Source organism: Epinephelus lanceolatus, chromosome 18 (assembly GCF_041903045.1).
Source record: "Epinephelus lanceolatus isolate andai-2023 chromosome 18, ASM4190304v1, whole genome shotgun sequence".
In the NCBI taxonomy this organism is placed as follows: Eukaryota; Metazoa; Chordata; class Actinopteri; order Perciformes; family Serranidae; genus Epinephelus; species Epinephelus lanceolatus.
This window is the reverse complement of record NC_135751.1, coordinates 34,913,750-34,936,125: the sequence shown is the minus strand read 5'-3', so window position 1 is coordinate 34,936,125 and position 22,376 is coordinate 34,913,750. Positions and strand designations below refer to the sequence as shown.

Below are 22,376 nucleotides of genomic sequence, written 5' to 3'. Positions count from 1 at the left end.
GCGCTGCATGCTTTTACAGGCTGGATGGTGTTGGGAGAGGGGGGACAGATAAGAGGAGAGATGAATGAAATAGATCAAAATGAGTCTAGGAATCATAATGAAAACAGATGGAACAGAGTTGTCTGGTTTGGATTTATACGGATGGATTAAAGAAGAGGAGTGTGTGTGAGTGTGAGTGTGTGTGCGCTATGCTCACAGTAATGTTTGCCCGCTGAGGTCGGATCATAAAGACTGACAGTCACTCTGCTTGCAGAGGTCAGTGTGACGGCCAAAATCCTCCATCACTCTCACTATCTGATGAAGAGTGAAAGGGAGCGCAGACGGGCAGAGGAGCAGGGCCGCATGTTTCTTTCACCTTCTCTGCTTAACTCGATGAAGACAAAATACGAAGTAAGAGAGGCTGTAGGAGGTGAGTGCTTTTTTTTTTCCCCTCCTTCTTTCAAATTTAATTCACTACTTGACGTCAAGTGCTCAGAGGTATTGGTTTGAGCATCTGTCTCCAGGAGAGGTTCCATGGTGACAGCAATTTTCACCTATTTTCCTCTGATTCAGCTGTCTGTCTTCCCACCAATTACCAGTAGTGTGCTGATTTTCTGTCACGGTCTTTTTATTCTTTAAATGTGATTAGTCATGTAAAACCACTGGCTCCCCCGCACCTTCTCTTTCAAACACCTCGCTAATCATCTCAGGCAATTGGCCAGAGCTGCTTCTCCTTGGAAACTAATAACATGCTGGTGATATTTTTAGTGACGTGCAGGAGTGGAGGTGTACCTGAAGTCAAGTAGATTAACAATGAGAAACTTCTACTCCGCTGTCAGACGTATAACATTTAGTGCTGACATGATACTTTTTGAATATGTTTTGGATATTATTATAACATACATTTCTCAATATGCACTTCTGTCTCTCCACTCTTCCTCCACCAGCCCAGGTCCTCATTTAACTCCTTCATGATGGCGTTCCTGCAGCAGATGCGCTCCCCACGTCTGTCCTTCCTCCAAACAGTTGTGTCTCTCTTCATGGGCGGCATGGCCCTCATGTCCTCCTACTGGTGCGTGGGTAAACAGAAGGTGCCAAAGCCACTGTGTTCAGCCACCAAGCAGAGCAACTGCATCCCCGTCCCCGGCCTCTCCAACTCCAACATCCAGTTCTCCTGGGAGACGGGGGACGATCGCTTTGTCTTCCCCAGCTTTCATACTGGCCTGTTCGTCATGTGCCAGGAGAACATCTACACAGACGCATGGGGTAAGAGAGGAAACAAAATATGAGACAGATTGAAAATGTTCAGGTTTCATTTCAACATGTGGAGGGACACCAGAAAATATTGAGCTTGAAACATTTCATTTTCTGCAACAATATGTGCATTTGCCATGTCAGTTTATGGTAAAAATGTATTTTATTTTGTCAGTGTCCTATGCTACTTCCATATTTTTATTGGGGAGGACAAATGCACTTGTTCTAAATATTGACGGGGATGTGACCCCCACATCCCCCCTGAAATCTACACCCATGTGTTTAGGGATGCAATTGTATCCGATTGTGGAAAAAAAACCCCACACACAATAAGTTGGTCATGGTGAATTTCCGCACGGAATAATCAAGAATAATATGTGCAGCACCACCCAAAGACACAGCTGCTACAAAAAATAAAAGAGACTCTGCTCTCTACAATGATAATAATAATCCTTATTTATAAAGTGCTTTTCAAAAGAGATTACAAAGTGCTTTACATGTTAATAATTAAAACAGACAAGATATGAAAACAACAATTTTTAAAAAGTACTGATAAAAACACTAGTGTGTAGAAACAGGAAACAGAATAGCCTGGTTCCAGACCATAGACCCCGCCCACTCAGCTGAGTAGGCTTGCATCTCTGGTCTGGCATACTTCAATGAATTTGCGATTTATCTCGTCCAAACGCTGGACGGACCAATGAACACCAGGGGTCTAGCGATTAGCCAATCAGCGCCACGCTGATGTCAAGCTGTACGCCGGTGGGTAACTGGTGAGGATAGCAACAATGGCGACCGCTACAGATCCTACAGACCACATTAACGATGCTATCGAGGTATTTCGCCACTACTCGCGTTAATGGAGGACAAATTAAGGAAGCTGCTAAACTGGATTTAACGGCGATGCAGCTGGGCGTGCACGACGACGGAGACATTTTAAACAGGCAATGCTCGCTTGTTTTCGGCACCCCGAGGCATGGATACTAATGACGTCAGATTCTGGGTGAGTCGTTGATCTCTACTGATTGGTTAGGGAAAAAATCAAATTCCCTCCCCCTTGTAAATCGGCTTCAATGGAAGCCATGTCAGACTGAAGGTTCTGGGAGCTTCAGTCTGACACTCAGGCTAGAAACAGAAGACAGTTTAAATGAACTTAAAACTCAGTAAAATCTCGGATAAAATTATGTTTTGAGAGAGGACTTGAAAGAGATTACTGACTCGGCCGACCTGATATCCTCGGGCCAACTGTGTACGCAACAACCTAAAAAAAATGCAAAAGATCTTTATTAAGCATCGGCATATTTCATATCAGTAGATACGATGATTTCAAATAGGTGAAAAGATTGTTTCTCAGTAAAAATGACTTTCATTAAAAAAAATCATCCCCATCTTCTAGAAATTAAGTTTATATACAACTAACTGAAACAGCTGAGTATTTTTAGGGAAACATAATGCCGAGCAAATTAGCTTTTCTCTTAACATAATGAGGAAATGTTGCTAATCGAGTGCTGCAGGAAAGTTTATTTGTGGGCCAATGTGGGAGTTTAAATCACCCAGGTTCCCTCGTCAAAAAGCCTGTGGGATTTTTCCATTGGATTTAAGATAACTGCAGAAAATAAGCTCTGGCAGACAAAAGTATATTATACTCATATGTTTTGTTCAGCAAGATAATCCTTACAAATGGATACCAGTTTTATGAGTTTTGAAGCCTAAATGCAGTCGCCAGAAGTAAAAAGCTAACGTTAGGCTAAAAACAAAACACACCACAGTCATATGACTTAAATGTCGTCACCACAACGAGGCTGTAAAGCTGTGTTTGGTGGGCCATCTGATTTAGCCACTTGTTAGCAACCGCCTTTTTTAAGACACATAAAAGCGATAATATTTACAAGGAGGGTATTTACTGTAATGTAAAGTAATGGATAAACAAATTAAACAATTAAAAGTGATAGATAAACAATTGAAAAAGCTAAAAGTAATGGATAAATAACTGAGGTAATTTGCTTAAAGTGATAGATAAACAATTGATCTATTTTGCTAGCCTGGTTCCAGACCATAGACCCCGCCCACTCAACTGAGTAGGCTTGCATCTCTGGTCTGGCATACTGCAATGAATTTGCGATTTATCTCGTCCAAGCAATGGACGGACCAATGAACGCCGGGGGTGAGGGTGGGACTAGCGATTAGCCAATCAGCGCCACGCTGACGTCAAGCTGTACGCCGGTGGGTAACTGGTGAGGATAGCAACAATGGCGACCGCTACAGATCCTACAGACCACATTAACGATGCTATCGAGGTATTTCGCCACTACTCACGTTAATGGAGGACCAAATTAAAGAAGCTGCTAAACTGGATTTAACGGCGATGCAGCTGGGTGTGCACAACGATGGAGGCATTTTAAACGGGCAATGCTCGCTTGTTTTCGGCACCCCCGAGGCATGGATACTAATGACATCAATGACATCATTCTGGGTGAGTCGTTGATCTCTACTGATTGGTTAGGGAAAAATCAAATTCCCTCCCCCTTGTAAATCGCCTTCAATGGAAGCCATGTCAGACTGAAGGTTCTGGGAGCTTCAGTCTGACACTCAGGCTACTATTTTGCTAAAGTACAGGATATTTGGAATAGCTCAAAGTAATGAATAAAAGCTGAAATAGTTAGCTTAAAGTAATGGTAAATTGAAATAGCTAAAAGTAATTGATTTACAAGTGGGGGTATTTACTGACGTATTTTATGTCGTAGAACTAAAACATGAAAATCTCTTAAGCTTGTGTTAAACACGGACCTTATTTCAGGCATCTAACCAAAAATCCATTATAAAAAACCCACTGTCTTCGAGATGAAGGAACCTCGAGTGCTAAAATGCTAACTCATTTCTGTGTTTTAGGACTCATTCCTGCACCACTCTGTTAACTTATCTGAGAAGTTGCAAAAACGCTGATACTGAAACCTTTTTTATTAACACTTAGCCTGTGAGATGGGTGGGGCAGTTTCTGTCTAAGCTCAGTGTTGGAAATAATGGTGTTGAACACTCTTGACAAAGGTTTAGGAGGACTGGAAAGTTAGGGTTACTAATAAATTGTGAAGCTGAGCAGGAGCAGTTTGCGGGATTTTCTGTTCAACACTTCCCCGAAATCACGATCTTAACCTGACCTTAACCAAAGTGCTTCTGTTGCCTAAACTTAATGCAGGAGTCTGGACAAGAACCTGAGGTTCATGTGTCAAAGTCCTGCGCTTCGTATTCCCCGACCCCATCCTTGTGAAGCCTCTGTGGTAGAGTAGATGAATGTAGTGTTTCCTTACCTGAAAGATAAGTTGTCTCTCATGATAACGTAATTAAAATAAAAGCAGTTCACTAACGTACAAATGTAAATTTTAGAAGACAAAGTTGAAAAAAAGATGTGTGTCATATCTGTTATGCAGTAAAAATATTTGTCTCAACAAAATCCAAGCTAAATTGATTCCAGGATTTACAATGCCATTTTAAGAGTTTTAGGCTTATGATGATGATTGTCAGGATAACGTCACGAATAGCAATTATTTAGGTCAGGATCATTGTGACATGAAATTGTCCCATGTTTAGTTGTACCTAAAAAGAGAAAATGGGTCGAAAAAGGTGTTAATGTGAAATAAATCCCCTGTCCAGCCAGCTGAAATAAAACACCTAACTCATCACAAAGGAAGGTCAAAAGCCGAAGTTGCTCAGGTTCTTTCAAACATAAATAACGTCCAGATGTGACCCTGAGAGGGATTATCAGGTGGAGGAAATTAATAAAAGAGAGAACACATGATTTATACAAAGAAATTTATACCGAAGCACGACGGACCTCAGTTCTAACTGAGTTTACAGTAAACAATCAGTATCATCGTAAGGGATTTCATCAGCCTGCTCCTGGCCATATGTGCCCATCAGGCTGTGTGTAGTAGAGGATTCCCAAGGTGAGATAAGGACTGGCACAGATACAGGAAGTGAAGCGAGCTAAGTGTGGCACTAGTGTGACAGACAATGAAGTAGGTCACAGGAGGAGAGGCGATCCAAGGTGATGCTACGAATTGAGGCCTCGGGTGTGTTAATTTGTATTTGTATATGTGTGTGTGTCTGAGCAAGTGTGTGTTTGGGTACGTGCTCAGCCCAAAGAGGATTATCATCAGTGTGTGTTCTGCTCGCAGAGATTTAGACTTCAACAGCATGACTCAATTATGGATTAGAAACCCAGGGAGAGAAAGGTTAATAAGATTCACAAACATCGGCTGGGTTTTTAACCGTCTCATTTGTGGCTGATTTGCAACTGATTTTAAGGATTGAGTTTGAATGATACTGAAGCTCAGCCAAAAGTTTCAACTGACGCATGTTGTCAATTATATAAATCAGTCTGCAGTTTGTAATTAATAGTTTGGTAATAGTTGGCAGTGGTGAACACAAACACCAGTCCTCTTAATCTGCCCCTGCTACAAGAGCTATAAGGCGGAATTTATACTTTACTTTAATTTCACAGATAAGAAACAATAAATTGTGAAGACAATAAAGCTTCCAGAAAAATAGCATTTTAAGTCTTGTGTGTGATTTATCCTGGCTTCAGATGGAAAATGGAAAATGCCATAGGCTTGTGCTAATAACGTTAGCATGTTATATTTGTTTGGAAAGGGTGTTAAGTATAAGACAGTTGTTTTGTCTGTGAACCTTGTAAGTTGTAATGGAGCTAAATTTTGTTACCTTTGTTAAATGTTGCTGTTGTCCCTGGCTTCATACAAGAAGAGAGAAGTCCGCTAGCCACTAGGCTAGTTTATACTAGGGCCCTTCGATATGGATTTTTTGGGGCCGATGCCGATTCCGATATTATGGAATAAAAAAATCTGATAACTGAATTTTTACGTTTTTCAATTTAAAAACCCCCGAAATACTTGCTTTTGATGGCTTACATATAGTTCAAACACTTGTTACAAAGATATAAATTGAAGGAAGAACATTTTACTATTTTCAAATGCTTTTATTATCAGAAATTGTGTGGAACAAGCAGCATATGAACAATTTGAACACAAAATAAATCAAAAATATGATGTGCAAAAAGGCAGTAAACCTCTGGGAAATAAAATAATCATGCAAAGTCTATATGAATTAAGACATTCACATGTATGTTCACAGTACCAGAGTTCTTATTATTGCCAGTTTAACAGAGGTAGGTTATAGTGCAACTAACGCAAGGACATCATTTCTAAGTAAAACACCATATTCCCTGCATTTTATTAGTGATGAAAATACAAGTGTTAACATCGGCATCAATAGACCAACTTTTGGTCGATTGCCGATTATTTACTAATGGCTATAATCGGCCGATTAAATCGGCCGGCTGATAAATTGGTCGGGCCCTAGTTTATCCACCTTATTTTTCACGGAAACACGGAGGCAAAACAGAACGCAGCCAGCTTCCGTTTTTTTGTGCGACACTTCCTGTCCAGCACTCTTACCACTGTGTAAATGGGAATCGCCTTGTTGTTTACCTTGCTGAGTTTAGCTATATATATATATATATATGTATATATCACATTTTTCACGTCACTATATCACCGTTTAGACTAATCTGATGTTTGTAAAGTCTATAAACACAATGACTGAACAAACATTAGTATTTTCTCTGTGTGTAATTAATAACATGGTTATCATAGATTAGCTGGGCTAACCGTTAGCTGTTAGCCGTTAGCCGTGTCTGTAATAACTCACTAAACTCACAAAGTGGCCCGTGAAAAAAATATTTTTTCCAGCGGATGTCTTAGTTACAACATGATTGAGCTAATTGGAGTAGTTTCATGTCGTATCCGACAACGGGAGGCTTTTAACGGATGAAGATCCTGATGCTAGCTTTGCTGCTAGTGTTAACGTTAGCTGTCCCTGTCAGCTGCAGCCACTGATGCTTTCTAGACATCGTGATTTCCCAAAACTGAATAAATACCACACATAGCAACACAACACTGCTTTGCTAGCTCAATCATGTTGTAACGGCTGGATGGTTGATGCGTACATGCTGATTCAGGTGCTATCAGAGCTGATCCGCGCATCACTATGGCTTAATGATCAACTCAGTCAATAAAAACAACCCGTCCTGTGTTAGGAGTGTATGTCGCTGACAGAAAGAAAGAAAGAAAAGGGAAAAAAAGATAGAAAAGCAGTGTACACCTCACATATTTATTTCTCACAGTTGCGCACACGTTTGGCTGGCATGCAGAAGCACCGTCTGTGTGTCTGTGTGTTGAGGGTGCGAGCCGCAGCTTCAGCTGCTCAGGTAGAGAGGCTGTGTAGCCCGGTGTGTTTTTTTGCTGATTCGGTTCTGCAGGTTCTCTGCTGGTACACTAGAGACGGGGGTCAAGCAGTTTGTCTCACTCGGGATAGATTGTGCTTTTTTGGTTCATAGTTTATGAATGACGTGCGATTTATTCGCGTTTAGAGGGAATAAATTTCCGTTATAACGGAAACATGGGCACAGTTATCTAACGTTATACAAAATACACAGACTAACTAACTAACTAACTAACTAACTAATTAACTGATTGACTAACATAAACAACTGAAAATTGAAAAAAAATTAGCTTGCACCGTTAGCTCCGGTAAGGGAAAGCATGAGGGAAAGCGGCTGACCGGAAGTCACGCACAAAAAAAACGGAAGTTGATCACTATTTACTTCTGTGTTTGAAAATAAGGTGGATACAATGTAAAATGCCATAGGCTTGTGCTAATAACATTAGCATGTTGTATTTGTTTGAAAAACGTGTTTAGTATAAGACAGTTGTTTTGTCAGTGAACCTTGTGAGTTGTAATGGAGCCGAATTTTGTAACATTACCTTTGTTAAATGTTGCTGTTGTCCCTGGCTTCATTTAGTAGAGGAAATGTCCGTTAGCCACTAGGCTAATTTATTCAATGTATAATGCCATAGGCTTGTGCTAATAACGTTAGCATGTTGTATTTGTGGGGAAAATGTGTCCAGATAAAGACAAGTGTTTGTCTGTGAATGCTGCGAGTTATAGTGAAGCTGATTTGTGTACTTGTGTTTGAAATTGTCTGTATTAAGCCATGGTTAATGTGTGTTTAATGTGTGTTTTGAATCAACTAAACTTTACAGCACTTCACTGAAACCTCCACCGCCGATTAGTTTTGGAGGTGTAACTGCAGAGTGACACAGACACACCACCGCACAAGTATAAATACTCACAACGGCGAAGGGTCTGCCGCACAAGTATAAATTCCCCTTAAATGTCCCACTTAATGTAGTAACGACAGTATGTTGTTATGGAGAGTTTCAAATATTGTTGAACTATAATTTGTGTGACGTTGTTCTCATGAATGTACCCAAATCTGAAATCAGAATTCGAATGCCTTTATTGTTATTGTATTGTTAAAAAACGCAACAAAATTAGGAGTGCTATTCCTGTGAGGCGCTGACAGTTAAAAACCACATCCTCCATACATTCAACCATCCACAGAATAATAAATAATAAACAGTAAATACATTTAATAAGTTAAAAACTACACATAGTACATCTGTTAATATTGTACATTTAGTGTAGTAATTATAACCATAAAAAAAGATTCATCCTGTGTATAGGAATTTGTTCAAAGACCTTATTGCTGTGGGGAAAAAGCTGTGTTTGAATACGTTATTCGGGAAAGCACAAGTGATGGAAACAGATATTTTCCAGATATTCTATCCCAAGTTGCTCGTTATTATTCAAGGGAAAAAAGCCATCACTGACTGTTTCTTTAAAACGAGTCTTATCATGGCCACTCTGATTGCAACGTATGACTTTGATTTCACTAACTCGTGGTTAATTTACTACACATTATTGAAAAGTGATCACTTTACTCTGTAATCGCCCCCGACGAGTCAGCGCACAGCAGGCAGCGAGCTCAGAGCTGACCGATCCGACTATCACTCTTCCATTAGGAGGAGGAGGTGTCATGTGCCTGAGTAGTACACAAAAGCCTGGTGTGGCAGCTGGATTTCTTTAAACCCTGCAAATTATACATCAAACTGAAGTGTAGGACCTGCGGTTTTTAGCTTTGTGTTAATTTCCTCCATTTAAAAAATAACACAGATAAGTATTTTACTTTGTGTTTCCATCAGTGTTCCTCCGTGTAAGCTGTAACATGCTGAATGTATCGGCCGTATGTTTCATGGAATTTTGACACTCTACCAATATTTTAATGGTTATTTAAACAGATGGAAATAAATAGAGCCGGGAAACAATTGTAGCATTAGGAAATAAAAGTCCTCTCAAATAAATAAAAGCAGTCCTTTGAAAACTTAGGGTGCTTTCACACCTGCCCTGTTTGGTTCAGTCCCTAACTAAATTAAAATTGGCTGAATAAATAGGCTGAAAGACTGAGTCACAAAGAAGCTTAACCGACCGCACAAACAGGTTGTTTTGATTTTCTTTTAATTGCATCGCTAGCAATGGAGAAAAAAAAAACTATTTTGCAGATGAAAACCATCATCAACAATCTCCCATCAGTTTACTTCAAACCATTTAAACACTATGCATCACTGTTACCTCAATCTGACCATTTTGGCGACACACACATTTGCAAAAAAAACTCTGCAAAGTGCAAAAACAGAAAAAACAACCCAGTGTAATTTGGCACAACACAAGCACATGAGGACCAGCACTTGACACTGGTTGTGTTTTCTCATTTTTTTCTGAAATGCTTCACATATGTTGTCAAGTTTAGTCCCTTTGCATCTGTTTTCTTGTGTGTTGCCGTAGTTCAGAGCCAAATACGGTACACTGATTATTGCAGCTGCCATGTAAGCACACTGGTAAACAAGCCACAAAGAAGCTTAACCGACTGCAGAAACAGGTTGCTTCTATTTTTACTTTCTCTCTTAATAGCATCACCAACAGTGGTGGTAAAAAAAAAAAAACGCACTCAGAGGTGAAAACAAAATGTTTAAATTAAACCACAAATGACAGACAAGACACACTGAGTGTTACTTTGTGACGCTAGATTTTCCCCATCTGCCCCATCCTTCCAGATTTATACCAAATAAATCCCATAATCTCTCATCAGGTTACTTCAGGCCATGTCGACACTTTTACCTCAGTCTGGTTAATCACACAGTAATTAGACTGCAGTGTTAATTTAACTGCACAATATAGTATTATATGCACAGGCTGGAGGATTTTTGGACTCAGTTCCTTTTGGAAACAAAGGAGACTACATGGTGAAATATCACCGCTGTGGTGGTTTCTTAACAGACCACCATCCAGAGGTGTGGAGTTCAATCGCATGACTTGGACTTGAGTCAGACTCGAGTCACATATTTGATTACTTTAGACTCGACAAAATCAAAGAAGACATGCAACTTGACTCGTGACTTCACTTGGACTTGAACCCTTTTGAGTTAAAGCTGCTTGATACCTTCTCCTAGGCCCAAAGATTAAAAAGTATGCTGTTTAAAAAGTGTGCCACAAATCATTGAATTTCCCTCCATTTCCTGAATCAACTTATTCCCAGAAAGTCGAGTTCCCCAGATGATCCACTTTGTTTAAACCAATCAGGGGTGTCATAGTTGGGGAAGGTGGGACTGATTAACCAGGGCCACAGTGGGAGGGGGACTGTTGAGACTTACTTGTGACTCTGCCACTCGCTCAGTGCAAACACCCACTTTGCTTGTTGGCATAAAGCTAACTGATTAAAACTGTTTTGAGTTTCTCTCTACATTTACATGTTTCTTTTGTTTCCCAGAGGAGAAGTGTCGAGGCTTTTATACTTTGACTCCAGGATCTGAAAAAGGTAAAGGCAGTCATCATGTTCTCCTGCAGCTCGGCTGACAGTTTAAAATCCAAACCTTCATGTCTTTGTGCTCAGCTTCTTCTCCTCCTCCCTCCACAGCGATGATGTGGCTGTCACTGTCGATGGAGATCATGTATGTCGGTCTGCTGGTAATCAGCTGCACACTGCTGTCTGTGCAGTTGTGTATCAGGGCCTGGTGCCCCTCCACGCAGCGCTGGGGCCAGCTGCTCAATGCTTTCGCTGCTGTCTTCACCGTCCTGGGAGGTACGGCTGTTTTTAGAGTCAGACTGGTGCCGACATATAATGTAATATAATATATGTTTACTGCTGTGTTCACAGGTCTGCTTGGGATGGTGGGTCACATGATGTTCATGCAGGTGTTTCAGACCACTGCTTCAAATGGACCAGAGGATTTCAAGCCTCACAGCTATGGCTACTCCTGGGCGTTCTAGTGAGTTCATTAAAAGGGATCTATTTACCTTTCCTTGTTCTCTGTCATATATATAATGTGACAATGTTGGATGTTCTTATCATTTGAAATAATAAGGGCCATTTTTTGACGCTCTGAGCAACTGCCATAATATAAGGAGTGAGAAAGTCTGCATCAGGCAGGTGGGAAACAAACTCCAAACTTTCACTCGGTAGAGCGCTGTTTGTTTCCTGTGTGACACAAAAAGTCAGTCGAATTATTTTAATAACATTGTAGTGTGCTAGTATGTGTAGCATACTACGGTAGTTATGTATGTGACTTGGCGTATGTCACGTAACGTTACATTAAGTTGATAATAAACGTACTTATGGTCTGCCAAATCATGGTGTTTTTTTTTTAAATCCAAGGACGTGCTTTTGTTGCCTAAACCCAAGAAAGTAAACATAAAACCATTTTTTTTTTACTCCCGTTCTAAGTTAATTCAAGGAGCAGAAACGTTTATTTTGAAACGACACAATGCATGTAACGAGTGTAAATTGACACGCCGTCCCTGAGTGTCCAAAACAGATGCAGAGGGGTACCTACAGCGTCATAATTTGACATGTATGGTCACTGACCGAGCGTTGGTATTTGACAAGTTGGGATGAGATGCTGAAAAGTAATCCCTGGGAGCCATAACCTCAGGCTTCAGACGGCTCTGAATATTCTGTTTCCAATGTTTTTTTCTACTTTTGCTACAAGATGATATCAGCTTGGGACGGATTTCTTTATATGGTCATCTGCTCCATTCATGTTTTGCAAGTTTTTACATTATGTAGCCTCCACTGCTACATGTAGCTACATGCTAACAACAGGGAAACATGTAAACTTGGTTCCACGTGTTGTTACTTTCCGTCCTACTTCGGATCCTATTCCTGCTGGAACTTGTCCTTTTGGGAAGATTTAGGTTCAGATGGGTCAAGACTTTATTAGTAATTTTCCATGGTAGAAAGTGCTGATATATTCTGTCACATAGAGGAATGCAGGTGCAGGAATAATTCCTAAAACCTGGAAGTATTTTGGCACTTCTAGTTTCTCCATCTCAAAGTCAGTGCGTTTTTTAAATGTTTTTTTAGTTAGATGCCTGAAATAAGATGTTCAACGAAATAAAATATGTGAGGAAATACACCATTCGTTTATTCTGAAGCTTTTACATGTCTTCAGAAGGGCAGTTGCTAACAAGTGGCTAAATGAGACTACGGAAATTGTCAGGGATGTAAGTGTCATCATGCCAAATGTGGCTTTACAGCCTTGTTGTGTGTAACGTTGAAGTCAGACGACTGTGGTGTAGTTGGTTTATATCAAAACATTAGCTTTTTACTTCTGTCGTTTTCATTTACGCTTCAAAAATCATAAAAGTGGTGCTCATTTGTAAAGAATATTTTGCTGAACAAAACATGTAAATATCATAAATGTTTGTTTAACATAGAGCTTATTTTCAGCAGTAATCCAAATCCAATGGAAAAATCCCACAGGCTTTTAGTTGATGGAACCAGGATGATGCGAACTTCAAGGTTGTCATCCCTGCAACACTCTATGATGGTGCAGAGATGCTAAGATATATTAGACTGGGAAACGCTGACCAATCAGAGCAGGAGGGAGACTTAAAGAGACACAAGGAGTGTTTCAGTCAGGGTGAATACGGTTGTTAAAGTACAGACAATATGAGGAAAATAATGTTTTTTTGCACATATAAAGGATGTAAATATGTTTTAGTAGAAACCCAAATTACAAGTATAAACCTGAAAGTGAGCGTAGTAGGTCTCCTTTAAATGAAACTGCAATGAGTCACAAGGATCCAAGCATACAGAGATCCTCTGTCAACTTAGCTGTTCCCTTTCAGACTTAGTGTACCGAGAGTTTTGGCTGTGCATCTACTTGCAAAGCAAACATTAAAAACTATTTTGTTGTTCCCAGTGGTGTGGTGGAAAATGTTCTGACTAGCTTAAATTCATGCTATGAAAATAAGTTTTTCTCTTCTTGCTGCTCTTTTGGTTCAGACTCTGCACTGACAAACCTTTTCCACACCTGATTCCTTCAACTCTTCATGTGGGACAGCTTCACTCTCCCATTGGGTGTTGTAGTCCCTCCAGCGTGTCCTGCGTTGAGCTAATCACGCCACACACGCTGTGCATTCTTTGTAGCAGCACAGTCAATTTAAAATCCCAATTTGGCCACCACAGCTTCTGCTGAGTTTTTGTGGAAAAAGGAGCCCTGAATGCCGAACAGCCCTGAAGGCATCATTCTGATATTTGACAGCCTCTTCTGACGACAGTGTCACAAGCGCGTGGCCTCAGGCATGATTAAACAACTTCAAAGCTAATGGTCAGATCAGCCTGAGCTGCTCTTTCACCACAAACACTTAAAGTCCTCTTTGTGTTAGAACATGTTTACTCAGAGGAGGATGGTCCATTTGAGTGTGGACACTTATGTCTAATACAGAAGTTAACACTCTGCTTTCACTCTCAGATCAGGGGGACAACTCAGAAAATCATGCTCTCAAAAAGATCAGAACTGCTGCCTTATAAATGGTCTAAATATGTCCCATAGTTCTGGGCTACAGTGAACATCTCGCCTCCTTTTTTCCATTACAGAGGAACTCTCGTCTACAAGAGAAGCGTTCCACCTTTTTGATAGAGGCATATTTCTGTCTTGAAAAAATTAGCACCAACCAAACTTCTCAAATTGACCCTTCGCTAAGTCCCGCCCCGGGACGCAGACTGGCTAGTCATAACGTAGCATCGGGCCAGCCTCCATTACCTCTGATGTAGTCGTTTCAGATTTCCTTCATTTTCTGGCTGGTTTTGTGGATTTGGAGCTAAATGTTGTGCCTGGGGCACGTCGTGTATTAATGATACTCATTACCTGGAGAGGTTGGAAAAAGATGTACGTTTCTTCCATGTTCCAAAACCAAAATCAAACCCTGAAAAGTGTAGGATTAGCTAGCTAGCTACTGAAGATATAGTCTACTGAATGTATACACATGCTGCTTTTGCTTTGTAATGATTATAACAGTGAAACAAAAGGCCCGTTTCCACCGCAGGAACTTCGGGGTAATTTTACGGGGCCGGGCCATTGGTGCGTGTCTCCACTGCAGGAACCACCCCCGAAGGACAGAGTTCCAGAACTTTTACAGGGGCTAAACAAGTCCCTGCCTCGGAGTAGGTACTCAGAACGGCCCCGAAAAACTCCTGGGTGGGGCTTGGGGTTTACTTAGTGCCGATTGGATATACTCAAGGCGGGATGTGACGTCAACAGAAAGTAGCCAGCATTTTTTAAAACTCAGCAGACGTATTCTCCTCTTGTTCATAGCTTCCACCGCCATGTAAACGAAGAGACACACCAGAAACCCAGCAACCACCTCAGCTCCTTCCATGTTGATAATCGTCTTTCTTATGTCTGCTTTCTTCTTCTTACTTCTGCTTCGTACTTCTGCTTCTTCTTCTTTGTTGTTGTTGTTCTTTGTTTGTTTATTTGCCACTTCGCCCTGGTCAAAATGGTCGCGCAACGATTACGTCATATCCAGATCCCGGTAACTTTACAGGAACCTTCCTCCTTCTCTGCCCTCTCAGTGGAGGCACAGCGGTTGAGAGGGCCGAGTGAGAGGACGTTCCTGTAAAGTTCCTGCCCCCCAAATAGTACCAGGAACTTCTTCAGTGGAAACGGGCCTAAAGACCGACCCTGCTGTACAGGAACCAGTGAAGGGAAGCAGGGAAACTTTGTTGATATTCAACCAGCTGTGTGTCATTGCACTGTGCGCAGATGCAGAGGTCAAACACTGTTCATCTGCACACACCGTGATGCCGCACAGCTGGTTGAATATCAGCAAAGTTTCCCTTTATATTCATTGTCTTGTGTGGCAATCAGCAGTGATGTGGTGGTTCACTTTTACACTGTGATCTGTAGCCTATAGTTCAGCTTTAGCTTCTAACTATCTTTGTCTTTTTAACCTGTTGTTGCTGCTGAGTCAGTTTGACATCCTGGATATATCCTTCAAACACAGACTGTAGACCCCTCTGTCTGCTTCTCTCTGGAATCACTCTTTTGTTTGTCCAAAAATATGATAATATTTCTTCAGGGAGTGCAGTTAGTTACAGTGTGGGCTCCATTCTTACTGCGACAGCTTGTTCAACTATCACAAAGGGGTGGGGCTTAGCGAAGTTTTAACTGATTAAATTCAGATATATTTAACGGTGACAACAAACTACTGAACCTTATCTCTAAGTCATATAAAATCTGCAGGAGGGTCTAACAGCACAACATCTTGTGTCGGCAATGTAAAAAGCAGAAGGGTAACTTCTGTATTACTGTATAATTTTTTTGGAACTCATTGTTCCGTTATCATCTCACGTGTGTCTGCTTGGCACAAGAAAAACAGGTTCCTGGGACAAGTTGTGTTGGTGCTGTAAAAAAAAAGCAGAAGAGCAACTTCTGTATTACAGCTGTTTTGGAAATCTGGAACTCTTTGTTCTATCATGAACTCGCCTGAGTGTGTTTGGCACGAGCAAATCAGATTCTTGGGACAAATTCAAGTACTCTGTGTGACAGTAAAATTGTTCTATATACTGTATTGCTGGACTTCTTTTACTTTCCCATGTGGCTTTGAAGTCGATGAAGTTGTGCCAGAGAAGAAGTATCACAGTTGATTGGAAATCTGAATGTCCAACTTTAATATCTCACAGGCTAAATCAAATTTAGTTATCCCACTTGACAAAATATATTCAGTCATTGAACGAAAAAAAATCTTTTTTGACCTTTCTCCAATCAAATACAATACAAAGACAACATATTTAATGTTCAGACTCATAAAATTTATTGTTTTTTGTAAATATAAACACACAAATATGAACACTTAATTGGCCTAAAAGGTTCTGCACTGAGCTGGTTTAAATCTTATTTATCTGATCGTTTTCAGTTTGTTGATGTTCATAATGAATCATCCTTACGTACCAAAGTTTGTTTTGGAGTTCCGCAAGGTTCTGTGCTCGGACCAATCCTATTTACTCTATATATGCTTCCTTTAGGTAACATCATTAGAAATCACTCTATAAATTTCCATTGTTTTGCGGATGATGCTCAGTTGTATTTATCGATGAAGCCAGAAGAAAGTAATCAATTAACTAAACTCCATAAACTGCCTTAAAGACATAAAAACTTGGAAGAGCACCAATTTCCTGATGTTAAATTCAGACAAAACTGCAATTATTGTTCTTGGACCCAAACAACACAGAGACTCTTTATCTGATGAAATAGTTTCTCTAGATGGCATTGCTCTGGCCTCTAGCACTACCGTAAGAAACCTCGGAGTAATAATTGATCAAGATTTGTCTTTTAATTCTCATTTAAAACAAACCTCACGGACTGCATTTTTTCATCTGCGTAATATTGCGAAAATTAGGTCTATCCTGACCCGAAAAGATGCAGAAAAATTGGTCCACACTTTTGTTACCTCAAGGCTGGATTACTGTAACTCTCTATTATCAGGTAGCTCTAGTAAGTCCTTAAAAACTCTCCAGCTAATTCAGAATGCAGTAGCACGGGTACTAACAGGAACTTATAAACGAGATCATATTTCTCCTGTTTTAGCTTCACTGCACTGGCTCCCTGTAAAATCCAGAATTGAATTTAAAATCCTACTGTTAACTTATAAAGCTCTAAATGGTCAAGCTCCGTCATATCTTAGAGAGCTCATAGTGCCATATTATCCCACCAGAACACTGCGCTCTGAGAACGCAGGGTTACTCATGGTCCCTAAAGTCTCCAAAAGTAGATCAGGAGCTAGAGCCTTCAGCTATCAGGCTCCTCTCCTGTGGAATCATCTTCCTGTTACGGTCCGGGAGGCAGACACCGTCTCCACATTTAAGACTAGACTTAAGACTTTCCTCTTTGATAAAGCTTATAGTTAGGGCTGGCTCAGGCTTGCCCTGTACCAGCCCCTAGTTAGGCTGACTTAGGCCTAGTCTGCCGGAGGACCCCCCTATAATACACCGGGCACCTTCTCTCCTTCTCTCTCTCTCTCTCTCTCTCTCTCGTATTCTATTACTGCATCTTGCTAACTTGGCCATTCTGGATGTCACTAACTCGGCTTCTTCTCCGGAGCCTTTGTGCTCCACTGTCTCTCAGATTAACTCATACCGCAGCGGTGCCTGGACAGCGTGACGTGTGTGGTTGTGCTGCTGCCGTGGTCCTGCCAGATGCCTCCTGCTGCTGCTGCCATCATTAGTCATTAGTCATACCTCTACTGTTATTATACACATATGACTATTGTCACACAAGTATACTGCCAGATATTAATACATACTTTCAACATATTGTACCACAGTAGCCAGAACTATAACTCTAATATTATTACTTTCAATAATGTTGTTGTAAGCTACTGTTATTACCTGCATCTCTCTCTCTCTCTCGCTCTCTCTCTCTCTGTGTCTCATTGTGTCATGCGGATTACTGTTAATTTATTATGCTGATCTGTTCTGTACATCTATTGCACGTCTGTCCATCCTGGAAGAGGGATCCCTCCTCAGTTGCTCTTCCTGAGGTTTCTACTGTTTTTTTTCCCCGTTAAAGGGTTTTTTTTGGGGAGTTTTTCCTTAACCGCTGGGGTCATAAGGACAGAGGGATGTCGTATGCTGTAAAGCCCTGTGAGGCAAATTGTGATTTGTGATATTGGGCTTTATAAATAAAATTGAATTGAATTGAAATTGAATTCTGAATTTGTTGCCTGCAACACGTTCCAAAAAAGTTGGGACAGGGGCAACAAAAGACCAGGGAAGATGAGGGATGCTCAAAAACACCAGTGTGGAACATTTCACAGGTGAACAGGTTAATTGGTAACAGATTTAAGTATCATTATTGGGTATGAAAGGACATCCTTGCAAGGCTGAGCTGTTCACAACCACTCTGCGTGGGCTAATAGTCCAATTGTTGAAGAATATGTCTCAAAGCACAAGAAATGTAGAGTTTTTACAATTTGCAAACCCTATCGTCAAAAGATTCAGAGAATCCACAGAAATCTCTGCACGTAAGGGACAAGGCTGAAAACCAACACTGAATGCCCGTGACCTTTGACCCCTTAGACGGCACAGCATTGAAAACCAACATGACTGCATAAAGGATACTCGGAAATGGGCTCAGGAACAGTCTACAAATGACAGTCAAGACTCTACCATGCAAAGTTAAAGCCAGATATCAGCAACATCCTGAAGCGCTGCCGACTTCTCTGAGCCCGAGCTCATCTGAGATGGACTGACACAAAGTTGAAAAGTGTGCTGTGGTGTGACAAGACTTTAATGGACGTCGTGTCCTCTGGGCTTAAGAGGAAAAGGACCATCCAGACTGTTACCAGCTCAGAGTTCAAAGCCAGCATCTGTGATGGTATGGATGTGTTAAGGCCCATTTATGCTCAACGTTAAATATGGATCCAGATACGGACGGAGCCTTCTGTCCGTGCTCCGCGTTCATTTCGCCAGATTTCTGCACGTTTCCATAAAGCTTACGGATACAGGAACCATGGGGGCAGTGTTGTTGTCACTACCCGATACGTAGCTCTAGTGAGACACGAAGAAGAAAGAACAATTCAATTTCTCTCATCGGCAGAATTCTCCGTCCTCCAGTCGCGATGTATTTAATGGCCTCACCGACCACCGCCTCCTACAACACTGCCTCTGTTTTTGTCTTTTATGCAAGAGTTACATTATCAATATCTCCTCCACAGTCGCCATGTTTGTTTTTGAGTTTGTTGTTGTCATAAACTTTTGACGCTGGGCTGCCCTCTGGTGGATATATTGGTTAACATCCATGTCAACATAAAGGACGCATGGAAGTATGTGGGCAGTGACGGTAACATCGTTTGAAACAGATGTATACATTTTCATACGTAAAGGGAGCATAAATGAGCCTTTAGTGCCCATGGCATCATGGGTAACCATGAATGCTGAAAGGTACATACAGGTTCTGGAGAAACATATGGTGCCATCCAGACGACGTCTTTTACAGGGACGTCCCTGCTTCTTCAAGCAAGACAATGCCAAGACACACTCTACACATGTTACAACAGTGTGGCTTCGAAGTTTAAGAGTGCAGGTACTGGACTGGTCGACCTGCAGTTCAGACCTGTCTGTCACTGAAAATGCGCATTATGAAACCCAAAATACGATATTGGAGACCCCAGACTGTTGAGCAGCAGATGTCGTATATCAAGCAAGAATGGGAAAGAATTTTAATTTCAAAACTTCAACAATTATTGTCCTCAGTTCCCAAACTCCTAGATAAGGTGATGTAACAGTGGTAAACGTGCTTCTGGCCCAAATTTTTTGGAACGTGTTGCAGGCATCAAACTCAGAATTAGCGTATATTTTCAAAAAGCAATAAAGTTTAGCAGTTTGAACATTTAATATCTTGTCCTTGGCCTACATTCAATTGAATATAGATCAAAAAAGGATTTGCGAATCATTTCATTCTGTTTTTATTTATGTTTTAAAAAGAGTCCCAACATTTTTGGAACTGGGGTTGTATGTTTATATACATATACCATACGATAGCGTCCAATGCCACATCTTGAGAACAGCTCAGGAATGGCGCACCTAGCCTCCAGATTCCCCAGATCCAAATCCTATCAAGCCTTCATGGGAGGTGCCAGTACCCCAGAGGGACCCCAGAGGGACTCCAGTCCACGGTGGGATGTTCCGTGGATTGTTCACATTTCTCACACCAGTTCTGAGTGTTTGCCGTGTGGCATGGTGCTGTCTGTGGGGAGGGACAGGCGAAGGGAAGGGGGGAAGTTTTAGGATGTTTTTGCTTTCTGAAGAAGAAGACAATCGTGCTCTTCTGGTTTTTCAGGTTGTAGTCTTTTCCCTAAAGTCAAAGTCTAAGTGGACGCATTATACACTTGGTTACACACCTTCTGCACATGTTTGTCAACACACAAACACAAACCACATGTTCCCCTTCCTGTTTCTGTCTCCATCAGTGTGGCCTGGTTCGCCTTCACCGTCTGCATGTCCGCCGGTGTCTCCACTCTCAACAACTACACCAAGAAGGTCCTGATGGTGGGGCCCAGACACAGCTCCAGCCTCAACGCCTGCAGCTTTAACTTTGTGGGGCTCCTGCCACCTTATTACACCCCTGGGAACCCACCCATGACCCTGGCCTGCCCCCCGTCTCCTCCCCGGATCTCCCACTTGTCTCCCTACTATAAGCCTCTACCAGCAGAGGTGCCGGCCTCCACTCCGAGGCTCACGCACTCCCACTCCCTGCCTCTACCCCACTCTGACCCCTTCCCTCCTCCCCCCTCGCACCCTGCGCCTGCATCACCGTTCCACCGCCTGTCCCTCCCCTCTCCATCTCCATCACCTCCTCCGTCCGTCTCTGTCCACCTGACCCTCCCTCCACACCAGGAGAGCCAGTATGGACCAGAGGAGGACTACAGCCCACTTTGAATATCCAGACTGGAGTCCTTCTGTGACTAGACGACAGATGCCAGCCCTGGCATTGCAGTTTAATGTTTCTTATTGTCTGACTTTACATAGTCAGCAGTCCAGTGACCTGATGAATCAGCTTTGATCAAAATCAGTTCAGCCCACTCGCCAGAAGAAAATATTGGCACTGTACGTTTCTGCAAACCACAGAGGCATTTGCACTTTTAATATGTATCATATCACAGTTTCTAAAGTGACGTAGTACATGAGCTGACTTTGTTTTCGGGAGGTGGAGGGGATGGAGGATGGAGTGTCACCTTGGCAAGATGCTTGCCTCATGCCGGACCAAAAACTAGACGATTTTTAGTGACCGTTGTTTTGTTTTTTTCAGCAGCTTTTCAGCCCCCAAAGTTGAGTGTTCTTTTGCAACCTGTCGCTGTTTTCCAGTGGGGAAAATGGCATAAAAAGCATACAGAAAGCTATATATGAACAGATTTTCTCTCTCTAGCGAGGGTAGACTCGAGGATCTCAGGTCAGGACTTGGAGCGTACGTAGTCAGAGGCTCAACTGTATAACGAGGCTAAACCATGCTGAGAATAAAAAAGTATGAATAAGCTTTTGTAGGTCAGGAAAAGACAGCTGATTTGATTTTGGTAATATTTCTCAGGTGGAAGTAACAGGATTTAATTAGATTATTCACACATGGCTCAAAGTTCAACTGAGAATCTAAAGTGATACCTGAATTTCTCTTTCTTGGTCCGCTGATCCTAATTACTGTAATTTCAGTTACTGTGTGTCCCTCTGCTGACCAGTGCTGGATGTAATTAAGTACATTTACTGAAGTACTGTACTTAAGTACTTTTACTTTACTTTAGTATTTTAATCTCATGCCACTTCCTACTTCTACTCCACTAAATTTAAGAAGGAAACATTGCACTTTTAATCCACTACAATTATTTGATAACTTTAGTTACTTTACAAATTAAGAATTTTACAGCTCAAACAATTAGTTAGTTGATAAGAAAATAAATTGGCATCTATTTTGATAAACGTCATTTTTTACTCAAAAGCATTTCATGGTTTCAGCTTCTAAAATATGAAGATTTACTGCTTTTCCTTTTAATTATTATAATTTATTAAATCATTCAAAATTATTCTGCATTGATTAGCCTGTGTTTTTTTATTTTTAGAAACATTTTTATGATTGTACTTACAGATTTTTGCTTAAGTGACATATTAAAGGGGCAAAAAGTGAAATCGTTTCACCGCTAGGTTTGCTGTTGTGCACTGCGTGTAGACCAAAACAAAGTGTGTCATGAGCCACACCTCCCTCTAACTCTGCTCTCCACCCCCCACTCGCTTCATCTAAACTTAGTTTAGCAGTTAGCATGTCTTTCACTCACTCTCGGTCTGCTGTGTTTAGCTATTCCCCTGCCTACTTCAATGATGATGGTACCTGTAATAAATGTAA

At 41.3% G+C, this 22,376-nt stretch overlaps 1 protein-coding gene across 1 annotated transcript; it reads left to right on the top strand.

Moving 5' to 3' along the window:
- The first annotated feature begins 932 nt into the window (after positions 1-932).
- Positions 933-20,926, top strand: gsg1 (germ cell associated 1). Its single transcript, XM_078161812.1, has 5 exons — positions 933-1,245; positions 10,973-11,020; positions 11,120-11,284; positions 11,360-11,471; positions 20,458-20,926. The coding sequence occupies exons 1-5, from the start codon at positions 951-953 to the stop codon at positions 20,924-20,926; spliced, it is 1,089 nt and encodes a 362-aa protein (XP_078017938.1). The 5' UTR covers positions 933-950.
- Positions 20,927-22,376: the final 1,450 nt, after the last annotated feature.